We start from the raw sequence: 19,538 nt of genomic DNA, 5'->3' as shown, positions 1-19,538 counted from the left end.
GGCAGCCTTAATGAGAATGAAACTCATACAAGGGAAAAATTGCAGCGCTCCAGCGAGGGCCAGTAGAAGGACTTTTACAATTGGCTATTAAAATGTAACAATCTCTGGAAATAAGCATTTCAGTCTCCCTTTAAAAGAAAAAAATGAAATATGATTGTGATGTTTCTTATTTCAATCAGCAGGCTTATGAGTCATTCAGTTTACGCACAATAGCTGTGACGACAGCATAGCTTGACATTGTTTGTTGATAAGGTGAACTGAATATCCATGATTCTATTTTCAGGGTTTGGTCTTCTTAATCAGAGTAACAAGTATAAAAGTTCTTGGTATTTGTGTATGAGCTGTCAGCGTCTTTGATCAAAGCAGCAGCAGGATTTAAAAAAAAAAAGGGGGGGGGGTGCTTACATTCCTGCTCCTTAAAGCTTGAAAAATAAACGTGATAATTTAATAATCAATTCTCATCGACATTGAGAAAAATGTCGGTAAGGACCGGCAGCACGTTTTCCACCGCTTGACTGGTCAAACACATCGAAGTCACTGGAAAGTGCTTTCCGGAATATGACTAATAAAAACAGTGGGATCAGTCCGAATAGTGCATGAGTTGCTCCACGAAGGAATCAGAAGTGAGACATGAAAAGGAATATCTTGCCAGTAGAAGACAGGCACTGAAATACTTTGCCTTCTGCAAGAGAGAAACATAAGACCGTCCAGCATGTCAATATTTTTGCTCCGTCATGTTCGTCGGCAGGTTAGTGACCAGCAAGTCACCTGGGATTTCTTCAGATTAAAGACATAACTGGGCACTTGGCACTGGACAGATCGTCTTCGGAGCCATGGGTTGTCTTTGGGCGCAGCTCTGCTGTGATTTAATAGTTAACTGCGGCTATAATCACAATGTCACGCCCAGACTATCACTGTGAAGACGATAGGGAAAAGAAAATGTAGAGCTGAGTTTACGCTTTTCTCCAAGCCTCCAGTTTTCCTCTCATAGATAAAACAGCCCCCTTGATCTGTACTTTCTCTGGCTACGCGACGAATTTCCCATCATATCTGTGTCCCTTTTTTAAGACTCTAATCTGGATGCGTGACGGGCCGCGTCAATGCACAGGGAACATCCTGTGTAATTGTCAGGATGGCTGTTAACCTCCACAAATCTATATTTTCTCTGCTGACCTGCACTGGTTGATGGTGGGGAGAGGGGCGAAGGGGGGGAGGGGGTCCTGATTGGCTCGTTCCCATGTTGTAAACTGCCTTTTTGCTTTTCTTTATACCATCCCTTTACATACCTTTCTTTGTGCCCCCTTAATGTCCCTCTCATTTCATCCTCCTCTCTTTTCACTCCCCTTCTGTCTCACCCTGCTCCCTAACTGAGCATGGAGGAAAATACAAAGCATCCATCTTTATCCGTGTGTCAGAGAGGCACCCAGTCTCTCTGTTGCTAGGTAACACTGGAGAATGCTCCCGTTCATTCAGACTCGCCGACCATTCATGCGCCAGGAGCTCTCGCCTGTTATGGCTATATGGCTGCAGCTGTATAGCTCAGATCAGCCTGACCAATGCCTTTTATCTCGGGGAGCAGAGACGGGAGGACGAGACATTTCATGTCAACTTGTGCCGTTTCTCTAAACTTTGGAAAAAAACAAAACATTAAAAAAAAACATTAAAAATCACAACTGAGAATGACATATGTTTGTCGGGGTGTGTTGAATACCCTCAAAACACATTTCCTTTTCTTATCCTGTGATTGCAGACCTACAGGCTGCACAGACATTTGGCGGTTGTTTCCGGTGTATTTTTAGCCACTCAAAAGCAATGCTTTGACTGCAGTATCACGGATAAATCTGCAATAGTATCTGGTGTTACATAAGTGAATATATAATGAGGAGAACCGCCCTATAAGCTTAAGATGAGCAGGGCTTTGATGTAAGCTCAGACACGTGCACTTGTTGCTTTGTTTTTTTTTTTTCTTCTTCCCCCCCTCTCTAAATATAGGCATATTAACAGGCATTCATAAATGTTTCAGCAGCTTTTAATCCCTGACCATTTTAATGAAATTCAAACACATTTCTTCGCATTTCAAATGCTGGTCATAGTTTAATCCTGATGAAACCCTCATTATCTCCTAATATCTCCTTTAGGCTATGGAATACTTGCCTGGTGGTGACCTGATGTCTTTGCTAAATCGATATGAGGATCAGTTCGAAGAATCTATGGCTCAGTTTTATTTGTCTGAGCTGACGGAAGCCATTCATGCCGTCCACCAGCTGGGCTACGTCCACAGGTAAGAGCCCAGCGACTGAGTTTGAGGATCGACTTGTCAAGACGATCGTTCCAGCACGACAGAAAGTTGCGCTCTCTTCACTTTCAGGCCTTTGCTGCCTTTTTGTTTTCACTGAAGGGTTTTGGGGTTATCTATTGAAGCGTGAGGTGCCACTGTTTATCTGTGGTGGTGTCTGATATAAAAAAAAAAAACATTTACAAATGTATTCCATTATGATCAGAGCAGTGGACATATGATGGCACTCGGGCAACACACACCTCTGTGAAAGCAGCGTCAGATGTCATGTGTATAATTCACTTGCAGAGATGTCAAACCAGAAAACATTCTCATCGATCGGACCGGCCACATTAAGCTTGCCGACTTCGGCTCAGCTGCCAAGCTGACTGCCAGCAAAACGGTGAGTAGATTAAAGTTTGCTCGCTTGTACTGGCAGCTTGGGAAATCTTGACCGTGATGTCGGGATTCATTCCTGTTTTTCCCCCAGGTCGCCACTCCCACAGTTCCCGTTGGGACTCAGGACTTTCTCTCCCCTGAGGTCCTCACGGCCATGACTGGGGGCTCGCACAGTACTTATGGGGTAGAGTGCGACTGGTGGTCCCTTGGAGTCATTGCCTATGAGATGATCTATGGCAGGTCGCCTTTTTCTGAAGGCACTTCCACCAAGACGGTTCACAACATCCTCAATTACCAGGTGTGTCGACTCCGTCTTGGCCACCAGTTGTATCTAATCTGTAGAGATACAGTAGATATGTAGTAATACCTCATCTGTGTCTAATTTGTGTATGCTTGCATGTTCGCCCGCAGTGTTATCTAAAGTTCCCGGAGCAGCCACAGGCCAGTAAAACCTTTGTTGACCTGGTACGGAGCCTGCTCTGTGGCGCAAACGAGCGGCTGGGTTTCCAGGGACTCCGCTGTCACTCTTTCTTCTCCAACGTGGACTGGAACAACTTGAGACAAGGTGAGCCCACCGCTCTCCCACGGGACGACGGTTCTCACATCTTTTCCAGTGAAAATGTTCAATTTGGCTCAAAGTTGACACGAGTCGAGCCGAAATCTTTTCACCGCAAAAACGATATATGCCCACTCTTCAAATATTAATGTTGGTTATAATATATACTGCATAAAGGCACAATGTGTGTGTGTGTGTGTGTGTTGGGATGCTCCCAGAAAACAAACGGCAATTGCATTGCGAGTGGTATTATCAGTAGTAAAATAATGAGATTCTGTGTGCTGTTGGCAGTACGCCAGCTCTTTCCCGGGGAGAATAGGAGGGAGGCAGAAGCAAGGTAGACAGAGTAAAGATCTGCAACTCATCTGCTTCTCAACAGATGCAGCACAAATCTTTTACACAGGCGACGGCAGACGGGCTTTCGGTCTCGGCAATACATGTGCGTTTGTCGAGCACGATTGTCGCCACTAAACATGCAGTTTGATGTGTTCAACTGACCAGCTCATGAGAAACCAAGCACTCAAAAAAAAATAGGCATTTTCAGTGGAAATAGTCTGAATGAAGAACCACATCCTCGTAGCCGCAGAGGTGACGGTTGTTTACTTTGCTCTGCTGGACAGCCTCTCTTCACACAAACAAACCCTCCTGTTCTGAAATGATTACCAAATGTAGCAGCTCCTTTTATGGTTTTAATGCTCCCCTTTCAACACTGTATGAATGAAAGCAGTTGTAGTTTAAATATCGGAATGCAGCCTTTTCGTTGCATGTGCTCTTCAGCATTTTTCCCCCCTCCATTTCAAATGGTTGTCGTCTCTGCAATCGAAATGAAGATCATAGCATGTCAGAAGTGTTTGCACTGTAAATACAGCACTGCTTTATTGACAGCTGAGCACTGATAGCACGTTATGCTTCAGCTTTGGCTCCAGCTGATTAGCTTGCTCTGCTGCAGTGAGGGAGAGTGAGCGAGCCTGTGTGTATGAGAGGGAGAGAGAGAGAGAGGGAGGGAGAGAGAGAGAGAGCGAGCGAGAAGAGGAGGGAGGGACAGAGGCAGCATGTGCATCAACGCGCGACTTACTGCACTCTAGGCTCCCACCGCTCTCTGCTCTTCCTCCTCCCTTCCTCTCTCTCTCCCCTTTCTCCTTGTGTTTTTTTATTTATTTAAAAAAAAATATATATTTCTTACATTTATTTATTTATTTTTGTTTTGTTACTACTGTCTTTTGTCGCTGCTACCTCCCTCCCCAATGCCTGCTCTCATCCCCCTCTCCTCTCATCCTTTCCCCTGCAGTTCTCCCGCCTTTCGTTCCTGCGTTGCACGCTGAAGATGACACCTCTAATTTTGAGGAGCCGGAGCAGGCAGCCCCCTGGCCAGCCTCAGCAGCCCAGCGAGAAGCTCTGCCAGCGGGCTTCCAGGGCCAGGATCTACCCTTTCTAGGCTGGTTTTTCAGCAGAACGTTGACAGTACTGGCCAAAACTGAGTAAGTGCGACCTGTTTACTCGGCTTTGTCGGTGATGTTTGTTTTCCCAAAGTGAGCCTCCCCCCACCCACCCCCCCTCACCCCCCCTCCCATCAGTCTAGAGACCTTCTGGATACTCCTCTCTTGTACCTTTTGTTGGTTAAACACACCATGCTAGCCAGACCTGATGTTCTTCTATTAGATTTCTAATCGTCACTGCAACAATTTTTCCAGGTGGTGTTGTTTCAGGTGACCTGGTGTGGTGGGGGGGGGGACAGTCGGTGTTGTCTCTGTCAGTGTGCCGGGTTGGGGCAAAAATGGGTTTGGCCATATGCTGTGTCAGACAATAAGCAAGGGGAAAGGGAGGGATACCCCCCCCCCCCCCCTTTCTCTGGTGCTTCCCCCCCCCCCCCCCCCCCTTGATCTCTGTCCCTGTTCCATTGGGACTCTCACCAGGTTGATCCGTGGCACAGATAGATCAAATGAATGGAGCAGGGGATGTGAGCCGGCTGGCGTTATCTTGCCATCAACACTTGATTGGTATGCGGCTGAGTGTGTCAATGAGGCTCGCTGAGGAGTGGAACCCCACACAGACACACTCCCACCCTCGCTGCTGTTATTCTGCCCCCCCCCCCCCACACGCTTTTGCGAAGCATAATAGGATTCAGACTCTTTTTTTTTTCCGCACGAGTGTTGGGACTCTAATTATGCCTAATGGTGTTTGGCTTCTTAACCTCTGCTAATAAAGCAAGAGGGTGGGTGTCATTTCTCGTAGCCCCATGCCAGTGCTCTTGCAGGTTAATGGTGCTGGAGACTGCGGATCATGACAGCAGCAGCAGCAGGAGCAGAAAGGGAAGCAAAAGCGTTAGCAGATTAGACAGGAAAAAGGATGCGAGCTGAGATTGGGGGAGAGAATCTATTTCTATGGTTACTACCATGATGTCCCCCCCCCCCCTCCCCTGCTTCCCTCTCCCCACCCCCATCTTTACCCATCTCATCTCCTCCTCTTTATTTTCTCCTTCTAAATGTCTCTGTCCCTTGCTGTTATGCCATCAGTCAATCTGTCCATGCTTTTTATCTGGAGCCAGTCGTTTTCCTTGCTGCATTTGATTAAGAGGTGTTCAGAGCTCATGGACTGTGTCAAGACTGTGTTCGTGTGGGTGCATGCATACGTGTGTACACGTTCTTCATTACAATGCCAAATAAGAGAGGGAGAGATGAAACCCGAGCCAGACATAATGAAATGCTAATCATGTGTTTTGGGATTTCCTGCTATAATTTTTTTTTATTTATTTATATATTTTTTTTTTCCTTTTTGAACTTGTCTGCCCGACTCCTCGTTAGTAAGAAAACTTGACAACAAAATCCCCTTAACAGCTTCCCTCAAATTTATAAGTCGTCAGTGGTTTAGTGTCAGAAAATCGTCTTTGCCATGTACAATCCAGGAAAAATTCCTTTTGAGGAATTCTGAGAACAGTCCTCCATGAAATATTATTAAATCTTCCATTGGCATGTCATTTCTCAGTCTTGGGTAATTTTGTTATGGGGCAGAGGCTTTTAAGGTGTGGAAGGAAACAACCCCCCTCCCCCAGAAACAATGCAATGCAAACATATCTCTTCTCTTTGTAGATAGACACAAACCATTAATTAGATTATCCAAAAGTATGACTCGCTTCTTTCTATAATGGATGTTAATATAGATCCGGGTTGCTCGTGGTTCAACTCCACTGGCTTTGTTGACTGTTTATTCTTTCATCTGACGGTGTGACGTGGTTCCAGTTTAGAGTTTCATCAGATGTATTTGTACACTGATGGATTTCAAGACATCTGCTGATGCATTTTTAGATTTTAAAAACAATTTCATATATTTGTATTGTGCTCTAGACCTTTTTGGGGGGGGTTTGTTTGTTTGTTTGTGCCACCAGTGGGCCAAATTCTCCTCTTGGTCTCAAGTATAACAAGTGGTGACGACCACAGAAGTGTCTGTATATCATAACTTGCCTCTCAGTGGAACAGTCGAGATGGAATAGAATTCTCTATCCAAGAAACCTGTGTGAACTCACAGATAATTCTGTCCTTTCGATTCCATCATTTTTTTAACAAGTTGAAACTATCGCTGCTCATTCGGCTCGAAATGCTTCCTTTTGTTCTATTACTGCATTTCAAATAACGTTTAAAAGATCTTATTATGTTATACATTGTTTGGAATCGGTTCAGCTTTTTGTGTTCTGCATTAAAGTTTGTCCATCTGTTCAGGACATTGCTATTAAATAATTCGTCTATTTGTTGACTTATTTGACATTTCTTTCTGATGTATATTAACGTAACAAATTTGTTTTTCTTCAGAAATAACTGAAGGTTTCCTCAAATATCCTCTTTTTTTCACAACTCTACTTTGAAGTGTATCCGATTTGTGTGTGTGTGTGTGTGTGGGGGGATTCCTTTTTTTTTCTCACTCTGCGTGTTTGTGTTGTTGTTCGAACTGCATTTTTTTTTTTAATTATTATTTTAATACCTGCATCTTCGCAGCCTTGAACTTGAATATCCTTGAGTCTCGGTCTGCCTTTGATTATGATAATGCAGTCGGCCCCGACTATTTTGCCTGCGTGATGTTCAGAAGTGTGACATATTACCCAGGCTCCCTTCGCGACACTCTTTGTCGATCGCCACACTTTTCAATTTGAAAGCATATATCACAAAGACCCGGAGAAATCGATAGACGGTGGCGAACAAGAAATCCATCATATTTCCACGGAGTTTTAAGGAAGACAGATAAATTGAGGATGAAGAAAAGATCCAGCTCGATGCAAAAGACCCCCGGCTGAGGACTTAAATCGCCACGTTATCCGTGCATTAGGCAATCTAAACTGTCCAACTAGGCACTTGAAAACTTTATGAATTTTGATGTCCGTCATTAATTTTTAATTAGCAACACATCCAGCTGGCAGAAACACTTCTTTATTTAGTCTGCAGTCCTGTTTAAATGCCTGTTTTGAGGCTTTACTGTATTTGTTGGTAACATGAGCTGAATGTATATTGTTGGGGGGTTTTTTTTCCCCCTCGATATTTCTTCCACGTGAACTCTGACTCAGAGGGGATGTTTCTCAATGCAGAGTGGCAAAGACAGCAGTGCTTTGGGGATTATTTATTTTTTTTAACACTGTGACTCAGTCTGAGTCAACTTTATTAAAGAGCCCTCTGCGGTATCTGTGAACTCATTCATTTATTTAGACTTTTCATATTTCTGGTCCGCAAAAGGGTGAAAATTGACTTTGTGCGGCATATTGCTGCAAAAAAGGGCTGAAAACGAAATGGGACCCGGGCTTACATAAACATGAAAAATAAGAGCATTGGACTCGCTACACAGCCCTCTGTGTCGACAACCCCCAAGCAACATTATTTTGTCAGGCAAACTGCAAATACTCCCAAGTTTGCAATCGACCGTTTTGTCTATCTCGTCAGTTTTACCCTAAATATAACTCGATTGTGTTCTATCCCCTTTCCAGCATGCTCGGCTGTATCTAATAATTGTTGCGGGGAGCCTTATTGTTATGACGAGATATTCTTCGGCATACTTTTCTGAAAAAGGGCATTTGAGTCACTGCAAACTTTCTGTGCTTGCAGTGTCTGTTGCTTATTTGTGCTGTGTGGGTGTGTTCTGTCTACATTTCAGCTCATTTAATTACAATATTGTTGGCGCTTACTGTTAAGTGAGATGTGTTACTGTGTCATGATAGACGACACACTGTTATTACTCTTCTTCTAGTTAGTTAATGGCATTTAGTTTTAGTAATGTTGCATTTTTCTGTTTTCTGTCAGAGCACAAGAATTGTCTTCAAGATTTAAAGGAATTTTAGGCCTTAGCTGACATTAAAAATGTAGAAATGATGTACATCGGGAGTCAGATCAGAAGCACTGTGCTGCTTTGTAGCCATTTTTCTTCCAGATATCTAAAGCCCAAACTTTCTTTTTCTGTTAATGTTTCTGATTTTTCATGATACATTTCTTGACTTTAGTGCTCAGAATTATTTCCTCTTAAATCATAAAGGAAACGTCACAATTATCTAATAAAGGAAATGTTACTCTTGCAGGTCAGTGTCTGCGGGACTCAATTCTCCTGCAAAGACAAACTCCATGGAAAAGAAATTGCACCTTAAAAGCAAAGAATTACAAGATACCCAAGACAAATGCCATAAGGTGAGTGAGTGCAGCATTCTGGGTTGTACTTTGGCTCTTTTCAAATTAAATGAGCGAAATGTGGTCCAGTTGACTGCCTCTTTTAATTTAATTGCGATAATAAATGAATGACATGAGCCAAGTTTTAATAAGAAAATATTTTTGAGACGACATCATAATGATAATTTCCAGAACAAAATCAGTTTCCATTTTGAATAACATTCGTTCTGAGTTAATTGAGTTGATCATTGTGGGTTTTATCACCAGATTTATTTAGTTTCTTCTGGCTGACTGGCTTAACATGGATCAGAAGAACTTCTGTCAGTGTTGTAAAAAGCCAAGTTGAACATGTAACATGCAAAACTCTGAAGCAACATATTTGTGACTAATGTTTGGATAAATATTTTGTCACAAATCAAATGTCTTCTGCTGGACAGACCTAAATGAATAATTTGTCTAATTCGCAGGTTTCGCGGCATTTTAGCAAGCTCTCATTTCTTATATCCTTTGGTGTGTTAAGATGGAGCAAGAGATTTCCAGGTTCCAGCGTAAAATGACTGACCTGGAGTCAGTGCTGCACCAGAAGGACGTGGAGCTGAAAGCCTCCGAGACTCAGAGGAGCATCCTGGAGCAAGATCTCGCCACCTACATTACCGAATGCAGCGTGAGTCATGCTTGCAGCTCCATCCGTACGCACTTGTAGAACCAAGAGAGGCAGAAAGAAAGAAAAAATAATACTGTCACACAAGTCACTGTTTATTGATGTATTTACCGTAGCCGTCATCAACACTTCAAACGTCGGTGTCACAGTGGTGCAGCAGCATTGAATTTGTGTGCATTTATGCGTTTATAGAGTTTAAAGCGGAGCTTGGAGGAGGCACGTGTGGAGGTCTCCAGAGAGGATGACAAGGCCCTGCAGCTGCTGCACGACATCCGCGAACAGAGCAACAAGCTGCAAGAAATTAAGGAGCAAGTATGTAAATTTGGGGTGATCCTCTGTCTCCTCTTCCTCATCACCATAATGATGCACTGCATTTGGAGATTATTATTATTTATTTTTTTCCAGGCACTTAAAAATATTCATTCCGAAATTAAAGCGAAGTGGTGAATGAAAACGATGTATATTATCATCGATCGCTGATGACTCACTGATAACGCAGTGAGATTTAGATTTCCTCCCCAGTGTGTCCCTGTTACATGGACAGGGCTTCCCCTCTGAGGACTCCCTTGTCCTCAGCTCTAATAAAGGTCACCCGTACAGGTGGTTTTCCTGCAATGTACAAAAGTGGGGACTTTGATCATTACTCAAGAGATTCTCGGACTCTTTACACAGTCGAATGACACCCAGCATACATACATATCACACTAAATTCAATTAAACAAGCTCACACTTTGTGGAATTACATCTAGAATTTTTAAGCTATAATAGAAGTGTCAGTACAATATTTCATTTGGCCATCAGTGAGAGAGCAAGAAAAACATCTGGGTTTACTGACAAATGTATCATGTCAAGCAGTTGTTGTTGTTTTTTTTTTCCCCCTCTTCACATAGTGCAAAGTTGGCTACTACAGCATCAAAGTAGTCATCCTTGAGTTGTTGTCTTTTGATTTTGACACGTTTGGTGATAAATGGTCATTGTTACAGTGCACTGCAGTTTCTGTAGATCACTGGCCTATACAACGGCGTCAGCAGAACTGTGAAGTACATCTTTGTCTACATCACATTGGATGCAGTTGCTGGCCACACTAACAGCTCAGTTCCTGCCTTTGCTGTTGTTGCTCTCCCACCTTGATGTAATATATCTAACTTTACTTTTGTAGGGCCGATCTTGCGCAGGTGAATTATGACTTTGTGTATGGGTTAAAAGAAAAACGGCAATCCTTTACAAAGTCATCCTATTTTGAAACATTACTACATTAAAAGTTGTAACGTGAAACGAAAGCTCTGGTATTACAGTTCCTTCGTGTGGCTCTTTAAAACACTTTGAAATTGTTTATCTCAACAACGACAAAAAACTATTAATCTCGGTAATATTCCAACAGTGTCGCTGTTCTTTCGCTGTGTGCTCAGGAGTACCATGCCCAGTTGGAGGAGATGCAGGTGACCATCAGGCAGCTGGAAGAAGACCTGTCCGCTGCCCGGCGGCGTAGCGACCTCTACGAATCTGAACTTAGAGACTCGAGGCAAACTAGTGAGGAGCTCAAGAGGAAAGCAGTCGAATATCAGCAGAGAATCCAGAAGGTACATTTACTCCAAGCATGCTTCCTCTAATCACGTTCCGTTCTGAAAGTATTCAAATTCCTTAAGCCTGATATTCATGCCTCTGTTTAGTGAAACTCACGGACATGTTGTGTTAACATTACAGCAATGTGCTGCATACAAGTGATGAGTTTAGCCTTTGAATAGCAGTGGGGATCCATGTTGAAACTATAGTATCACAGGGTTTGAAAAGCCCTTGAATGTGTCCCTTTGGATGTGATCTGCATACTACTGGCTGCGAAGAGACCTCGGGGTACGACGGCTGTAGTGATTACATCTCGCTCATAAACTGGAAGCTCTATTGGGGGTCCTTCAAGAATAACTAGGAAAAGATGATGTCAAAACCGCCCCCTTTTTGCTGATTTAACATATGAATACTGGTATATGTACGAGTACTTGGAAATAACACACATCAAATCATATTGTAAAGTTATTTGTTGTCATTTCATCATTTGTCAGTGTTGGAATTTTTTTTTTTTTTCTTATTTTCAGATAAGAGTAGATCATACATTTCTGGAAAGTTCTGAATTGATCATTTTCTCTTTTATATTTTTCAGGCCAAAGAGCAGGGAAAAGCTGAAGTGGAGGAGCTTCTCTCTAAACTTGAGAAGGTAAAGGAAGGAAAGCCGTTCTTTTCTGAAGGCAAAAATCCATGTCGAGCTGTCCATATTGTTTGATTAGAGAGTGCTCTTTTGTTTTTGTTTTTCCCCCCATTTAGACGAATGCTGAGCAGCAGGTGAAAATCCAGGAGCTCCAAGACAAACTGTCCAAGGTGAAATTTTGTTAAATTAAATATTTTTTCATATGAAATATACATATCGTGTTCAAACGCATTTGTAATCGCTGCAGTCTGCTCGACTTCCCGATACATTCTCTGGAAAAAAAAAAGCCTTTTCGACTGTCTCAGTGGGCGAGATTTGCCCAAGTATATCTGCATTTTGTCTTGGGAGCCACTAAACAGCCTTTGACCTTTTGGTTTTCCCCCCAGGCAGTGAAAGCCAGCACTGAAGCCACAGAGCTGCTGCAAAATGTCCGGCAGGCCAAAGAGAGGCTGGAAAGGGATCTGGAGCGCCTGCGAGGCAAAACCGACTCCAGTGACACTTTAAAGCGGCGCCTGAGAGAGACGGAGGTACCTTACTGAACACACAACACTAAGTTCAAATGCCGACAACAATTTTTAATTGTCTGTTCAACCTGTGTGTTTGTAACGAGAACATGTCAACAGAACACCCCCCCCGCCTCTGAGAAATTTCCATTGGAATTAGCCTTATGTTATCGTTTGTGTCGTGTAAGCAGGAAGGCAGGAAAACCCTGGAGAACCAGGTAAAGAGGCTGGAGATGGTGGAGCGGCGAGAGAATAAGCTGAAAGATGACATTCAGACCAAATCCCAGCAGATCCAGCAGATGGCTGAAAAGATCCTGGTGAGAGAGCTACAGATAAAGCTCACTAATACTCTTCTCCGCTCCACCCCTAATTTCACCCCAGTGCCCACTCCTCCCACTTGCTGAGCTCTCTCATTCGATCCACACCAGTTCGCCGAGTACACACATGTACGCGTCGCACACTTTTCTGTACATCGCCGAACCCTCGTATATGGCTGCCCGTTCTTGGTGCACACGTAGCTATTAGGATTTATTGAATTTACCTGTGACAACATGAGCAGGCGTCGCTGCGGACAACTCGCAGATTTCCAGCTTTTCAACGCAAGTTCCTTCTTATCTTTTTCCCCCCTCTGTGCTCGTAGTAGTCTATTCTATCCCTTAGTTTCATATTTGTCTTGTGTTTTTAAATTGTAGATTTGTTTTTGTTGTTTTATTAAACCGTATTATGTAAATCTTTATGTTTATCATATTGGTGTATATACATATGTGTGGACTTTTCTGTAGGAACTCGAGGAGAACTTGAGAGATGCACAGTCAACAGCTCAAAGGATGGAAACCCAACTGGTTCAAAAGGAGAGGCTTTATGAAGACAAAATCAAGGTGCATCCACTCGACAACCCTCAGTCTGCGGAGGATATTTTACAAGATGTTTATATATTTGTTCCCAGTCGTCCGTCTTAGTCCTGACGTGTAAATCGGTGCTTTGTGGGTCTAAGACAGAGCTGTCGCATTTCGCAGTGGGATCTGACACTGCGCTCATGACAGTTTCTACACTAGGTCATCCATTTACAGCCGTGTAATGAATGAGTTCTTCATCACACAGCAGATTACAGGCTGCAGCTCAAATGGGAAACGTCTCAAATTCACACAGGTGAGACTATCGTTTTATAACACTCTCCGGTTCTGACTAATCAAGGTTCTGGAGGCCCAGATGAAGGTGGACATAGCCGACAAGGAGAGCCTGGAGGCCAGAAGGGCGCAGCAGGAGGAGGAGTCGAGGGAGAACTGTAAACTCATCAGCGAACAGAAAGCGGTGAGGCGACACACAGTAAATCTGCTTTAAGTGTATCGCCTTCAAGGTGGACACGATGCTTGATTTTATTGCAAATAAAGTGCTTTTCCAAAAAAAAAACGTATTACCTTTTTTTCCTGTTACTGCACGTGAATTTGACTAAATTATTCCGTTTTTCTTATTTGTAAACATTTCTGTAAACATATTTTTTTTTTTTTTTTTTTTTTTTTTTTTGAATGCATGACAGTTGGCATCAATGCACATTTTCGTCGTCAACTATACTTTGTCACAGTAGTTCAATTGTATTGGAGCATAGAGTTAAAGAGGCCAGATTAAATTGCGGTGTTCCTCATGTTGCATCATGAAGCCTGAGCTTAACTTCTAATCTGGTTAATGTGGTAGAACTGAGGCAGTTAAGTAGCTTTCGGAGGTAGTCATCTGACAACACCTTAATGGCCTCTAATAGGATGCCAATACAGTGCAGCATTCTGTTTCCAGTAAAAAATAAAGAAAAAGTGTGGCTATAATATGAGTGTCCCTAATACTTGGGGTGAAAGTTGAAATCACGTGTGCTTCATTCCACAGACTATTAATGCTATGGACTCAAAGATGAAGAACCTGGAGCAGCGCATTTCCGAGCTGTCAGAGGCTAACAAGCTGGCCGCGAACAGCAGCATCTACACCCAGAAAAATATGTGAGTTAACAAGACCTTCTGCCCACTCTGCTTTCACGAGAAGCACAGCCTCCGCCTCCAACTGCTTCGTTAGTGTGCACTTATCATCACCGTGCACCGTGGCGGATCGGGGTCCCTTGAGAGGAAACGGATTCATCTGAGCTTAAATACAGGAAACGCAGTTGTCGCTAATCATAAGTTGGATGTGGACTTTTTAGTTCACTTTTAACATCCATAGTGTTGTTTCGAACGGCTCATTTAGTACATTATACTAACGGATGAGGATTCCAATACTTGGCTTGCACAATTAGCAGGTATTCTTTTTTTTTTTTAAGATGAGTTGTCTGGGGTTTAAAAAAAAAACCTGATAACCTCATAGGTTAGTTTTGCCTGATAGTGATGTGCACTATGTTTGCCCACCAGCCTTTGACACCAGCAACTTAGTTTTTTCCATACTTCCACATTAAAAGCTTCTACATTTGCAAGATCAAAACTTTAGTTTGATAGCCATGCCACTGGCAGATTATTTCCCTTTCTATGGAGTTACTGTTTGCTTTCTTTTGCACAGTTTTTAAGCCCTTTGCTAGACTTGTGAAGCCTATTTTTAAAGAAGGCATTAGTGAGCTCTTTTGATCTTGGCACCATGACACGACAAAATTAAGTCTCAAAAAAGACGAGTCCCGAAGCAGATTCTGTTCATTTGCATCTTATCTTAACTCTCTCATATTCTTATCGGGTTTTAAAGAGTGATACCTTTCCAATTGTGACTATCCACAGGGCTTTTTTTTTAATGAGCTAATATAAAACAGTTTTTGTGTCATTTGTTCAACAGTCTCTTGTTCATTTATGATCCTTAAAAGACAACAGTTTATTTACTTGTCCGAGAAACCCACAACCTGCCCTATATAAGACATCTTTGTGTTTATTTTTGTCAGGAAAGCCCAAGAGGAGATGATCTCAGAGCTTCGACAGCAGAAGTTCTATTTGGAGTCACAAGCAGGCAAGCTCGAAGCCCAAAATGCCAAACTGGAGGAGCACCTGGAAAAGATGAGTCAGCAAGAGCAGACCAAGAGAACCCGGCTGCTGGAGCTGGAGAGCAGACTGCGAGAGGTGAGCCTGTGGGAGACACAGAGACGGTGCACAATTTTTAATCTCCAGATTAAGTAATTCACTTTAACCAGTGCACGGGGGTAGCCTTACATCATTATCATCCACAAAAGGGATTAAGGCGGCTGATCGGCGATCACATTCAGATACATTTCAGATCAACAGCTAATTAAAAGCAGGCTTGCTACGGTGTTCTCTACAAAAATAGCCAGCAGGTTTCCTCTCTTATGTTTGGAAAATTGTAGCTGCCCTGACAACAGCTGAGAAAAAAAACCCGCTAAAACCAGGCCCGCCTGATGCGTATCTGTAAATATTTGATAAAGCATTAAAACTCAGCAAACAGATTCTGAAAGTACACAATGTTTCTCTGCCACTTTGAAAATGCACCTCTAAACCAATTATGTTGGCGCATTTGGTGCAAACCTCCTCTATATCGAGATGTTTTGACGTAATTGAAGGCCAACGTTGCCCCCTTTCTCCCGAGAGCACGCACCCCCCGGTGAGCTGTCTGCTGGATGTTCCTGGTGGACAGCCTGCTGAGTGGATGTCATATTTCTACCTCCACACAGACTTCCCCCACTGAGATGTGATGCACAGCTTGGCACTAATTGCTGGCCTCGCCGCACACGCAAACACACACGCGCGCACACATAGTTGGTGTTTGATCGACGGGTCCATCTCTACAACACTCAGGCTAAATGAAACTTCTCTGGACGTCACCTTTTTGTTTCTTTCTCTTTCTGCTAATCGCAAAACATTTTCCATCTATGAATCATTGCCCGGAATCCTTAAAAAAAGCGATAAAGCGTCTTAATATAACCAGGTGGAAGTAGTGCTAAAAAACACGTTTAATTTCCTCTTCTGTAAACACGATATTCTTCTCCCTTGAAGATGGGCCTGGAGCACGAAGAGGAGAAACTGGAGATCAAGAGGCAGGTGTCGGAGTTGACCCTGTCCCTGCAGGAACGGGAGTCCCAGATCAGCAGCCTGCAGGCTGCGCGTCTCGCCCTGGAGAGCCAGCTGCAGCAAGCCAAGACCGAGCTGGAGGAGACCACAGCTGAGGCAGAGGAGGAGATCACCGCCCTCCGGGTAAGACGAAAACGCGCGTGCAGCTATAGTAACTTCCCAGATATGCAGGTGCATGTGTTTTTCTACGAGGAAGTCCGTAAGCCAGAATGAAAGTGATTATGTGCGATCTATTTGAAGTGTTGTGAGTAACCGATCATTATGTACAATAGTCACTCTGCTTCACTCCTGTTTTCCACAGAATCACAGAGATGACATTCAGCGGAAGTTTGATGCCTTGAGAGACAGCTGCTCGGTGAGTGATGACGCAGACTTTTGTCTCTCCGTTCCGCAGCGGGGAAATCTTTGTCGAAAGGTTTTAGAAGAACTTTGAATAAATGACAATTCATGTTCGACTCTAATGGTTCACTCCATTTGTGCCAATGTAGTCTATTAAATCAACCAATTTGCTACAAAATGCACTTTTTCTGTTCAGATGCTCTTTTGTTCTTTTTCTTTTTTAATTTGACCTGCGTTCTAAATTCCGGGATTGTTTTTGTATTCATCTATAAAAGTGTCACTACACACAAGGATCCCCTTTAAAGCACAGATTCAAAGTGCAACAGGTCACTACAATTATTTGTGAAAGCTGTTTTCATGTCAGTGTCGACAACTTACTTGTAATAAAAACCAGTCCTGCCCAATTCTATCCAATTATTTCTCAAGTCAAAAGCTAAAAGACTTTCTCTTGCTTGTTTTATTTCTTCTTTCTTATTTAAGGAAGAACATTATGCTTGGACCAGCATTTGAAGGATTTTGTTACTTTGCATGATCATTAGGTTGCATTGCCAATGGCAGGCAGTTGACTGGATTTGCTCGTCAAGAATATCAATGTTCAAAGCGCATTTTCCATGAAAGTTAAGCTTTTGCTGTGGCAATTATTTTTGTAGATAAATGTAGATATAAGCCAGGAATTTTTCTCTGAGAATACATATCTGAGCTTTGGAATATGTCAAATTGTTTTTCTCTGTAGCACCTTTGCAATTTGAAAAGTAGATTTCATGGTGTTAATTGTGCTTGGTGTTAATAAAATCACATACGTGTACTCCTAAAAGTGCAAGTACTCAATAGAATATGTAATTACAGTAACGTGACTATTTATACCGTCATTAGTACTAACTTCATCATCTCTGTTCATATTAGAGGTGTTAATTAACGTCAGCCCAGCTGTGTTTTGACTTCTAAAATTCACACCTCGAGCTTTTGTTTCCTGAACCCGGACGTAGCATATCACCACCACGAACGAGGCTGAACACCTCTTCCTGTTTGTATCACGTCAGGTGATCACCGACCTGGAGGAGCAGCTCACGCAGCTGAGTCAGGAAAACGCCGAGCTGAACCGTCAGAACTTCTACCTGTCCAAGCAGCTGGACGAAGCTTCGGACGACCGGGAGGACCAGCTGCAGCTCAGCCAGGAGGTGGACCGCCTCAGGAGGGAGGTGGCCGATCGCGAGATGCACCTCAACAACCAGAAACAGGTAACGCACGCTCTGACGACGGCAGCGGAGGACGATTAGTACATACCGGTAGACGATTTCAACCTGTTCAACACAGACAATGTAAAATGTTCCTAAAGGGGAAAAGAAAACCGTTCCAGTTGAGCCGAAATCTTTGAGCTGTCAATGTGAGCAACACAAACGCTGTAGTAACAATGATGGCCACCTAATACTCGGGCCATGTGCTGTCAGTGAGACTCCACTGAGACAACAGTCACTTGTTATCGTCAAAAGCTGCGAAAGACGGCTCTCTTCAGTCTGTTCCTCCACTTGTGCGCTCAGAACATCGAGACACTGAAGACCACATGCAGCATGTTGGAGGAGCAGGTGGTGGAGCTGGAGTCCCTGAATGACGAGTTGCTGGAGAAAGAGAGGCAGTGGGAGGCATGGAGAGGGGCTCTGGAGGACGAAAAAAGCCAAGCCGAGAGGCGCGCCAGAGACATGCAGAGGCTGCTGGACAACGAGAAGCAGAACAGGTATCGCTTCGTCGTTCACTTTTTTTTTTTTTATATTTGCATACACATACGGTGCAGGGGACATTCGTGTTTGACATTTGAACTTGTTATTGTTCTCAAAGGTTGCGCGCAGACCAGCGCAGCTCGGAGTCTCGCCAGGCAGTGGAGCTGGCAGTCAAAGAGCATAAAGCCGAGATCCTGGCTTTGCAGCAGGCTTTGAAGGAGCAAAGGCTGAAGGCTGAAAGTCTGTCTGATACTGTGAGTCTGCCGTCCTGCCATCTAACTTCCACCCTACCTTCAGTGCTTGAAAGGATATGTCTGGACAAATAAGGCTGATTTGTCCAAAAAAAAGAAAGCCAAGTCGGGTGTTCTGCGAAATTGTGTCTCAAGTTAACGTGTGTTCACATAATCTCATAGCTCAATGATCTGGAGAAGAAGCACGCCATGCTGGAGATGAATGCCCGCAGCTTACAACAGAAACTGGAGACGGAGAGGGAACTGAAGCAGCGGCTGATGGAAGAGGTAGAAAGTGTGATAAGACCACCCTAATTAACGTAGTGACCCATATTTATTGCATTTAAGCTCCTTCCTACGTTGTATAACTGAGGTCATTATCTTTATTATTTTATGGGGAGTCAAGATTTGATTAAGTATATATGTTCTCTACAGCAAGGGAAGCTCCAGCAGCAGATGGACCTCCAGAAGAGCCATATTTTCCGTTTGACCCAAGGCCTGCAGGATGCCCTGGACCAGACTGACATGCTCAAGACCGAAAGAACAGACCTGGAGTACCAGCTGGAGAATATACAGGTGAATAATCCAACACCTTTGAAATCAGGTGAATTAAAGTGACCTCCTGGGAGAAGGATATCGGAGCTGATGTTGTCAAGTGAAGAAGTATCTCAGTGGGACTTTGGGGATGGCGGAATCGTAATTTACGTTTCCCCAAAGGGAATTCTTTCAAAAGTTGTTTTCAGAGGTATTTTCTTCTCTGAGCTTGTGCGTTCCTTCCTGCAGGCTGTGTACTCCCACGAGAAGGTGAAAATGGAGGGGACAATCTCCCAACAGACCAAACTTATCGATTTCCTCCAAGCCAAAATGGACCAACCCACCAAAAAAAAGAAGGTCTGAGAAAATATTCAAGGATAATTACTTTTTACCCACATTATATTGTAATTCAGCTCCAAGGTTAAAAATCGATGCGGTTTCCAATGCACAGTATTA

General features: G+C 43.4%; 1 protein-coding gene across 1 annotated transcript in view; it reads left to right on the top strand.

Moving 5' to 3' along the window:
• cita (citron rho-interacting serine/threonine kinase a) overlaps nucleotides 1-19,538 on the top strand; it is a gene marked incomplete at both ends in the record, with an annotated part of 34,158 nt that overhangs the window by 3,044 nt on the left and 11,576 nt on the right. The window contains 25 exons of the mRNA XM_080494778.1: nucleotides 2,139-2,281; nucleotides 2,585-2,678; nucleotides 2,766-2,972; nucleotides 3,086-3,239; nucleotides 4,519-4,708; nucleotides 8,779-8,884; nucleotides 9,384-9,527; nucleotides 9,717-9,836; nucleotides 10,934-11,104; nucleotides 11,680-11,733; nucleotides 11,841-11,894; nucleotides 12,111-12,251; nucleotides 12,419-12,544; nucleotides 13,010-13,105; nucleotides 13,422-13,538; nucleotides 14,103-14,212; nucleotides 15,127-15,301; nucleotides 16,190-16,387; nucleotides 16,566-16,619; nucleotides 17,644-17,841; nucleotides 18,142-18,335; nucleotides 18,437-18,572; nucleotides 18,732-18,836; nucleotides 18,984-19,124; nucleotides 19,332-19,439. Coding sequence (XP_080350904.1) covers nucleotides 2,139-2,281; nucleotides 2,585-2,678; nucleotides 2,766-2,972; nucleotides 3,086-3,239; nucleotides 4,519-4,708; nucleotides 8,779-8,884; nucleotides 9,384-9,527; nucleotides 9,717-9,836; nucleotides 10,934-11,104; nucleotides 11,680-11,733; nucleotides 11,841-11,894; nucleotides 12,111-12,251; nucleotides 12,419-12,544; nucleotides 13,010-13,105; nucleotides 13,422-13,538; nucleotides 14,103-14,212; nucleotides 15,127-15,301; nucleotides 16,190-16,387; nucleotides 16,566-16,619; nucleotides 17,644-17,841; nucleotides 18,142-18,335; nucleotides 18,437-18,572; nucleotides 18,732-18,836; nucleotides 18,984-19,124; nucleotides 19,332-19,439 — 3,336 coding nt within the window. The remainder of the gene's footprint in view (nucleotides 1-2,138; nucleotides 2,282-2,584; nucleotides 2,679-2,765; nucleotides 2,973-3,085; nucleotides 3,240-4,518; nucleotides 4,709-8,778; nucleotides 8,885-9,383; nucleotides 9,528-9,716; nucleotides 9,837-10,933; nucleotides 11,105-11,679; nucleotides 11,734-11,840; nucleotides 11,895-12,110; nucleotides 12,252-12,418; nucleotides 12,545-13,009; nucleotides 13,106-13,421; nucleotides 13,539-14,102; nucleotides 14,213-15,126; nucleotides 15,302-16,189; nucleotides 16,388-16,565; nucleotides 16,620-17,643; nucleotides 17,842-18,141; nucleotides 18,336-18,436; nucleotides 18,573-18,731; nucleotides 18,837-18,983; nucleotides 19,125-19,331; nucleotides 19,440-19,538) is intronic.

Source organism: Blennius ocellaris (genome assembly GCF_963422515.1).
Source record: "Blennius ocellaris genome assembly, chromosome: 4".
NCBI classification, from domain to species: domain Eukaryota; kingdom Metazoa; phylum Chordata; class Actinopteri; order Blenniiformes; family Blenniidae; genus Blennius; species Blennius ocellaris.
The sequence above is the reverse complement of the archived record's forward strand: the minus strand, read 5'-3'. Positions and strand labels throughout refer to the sequence as shown.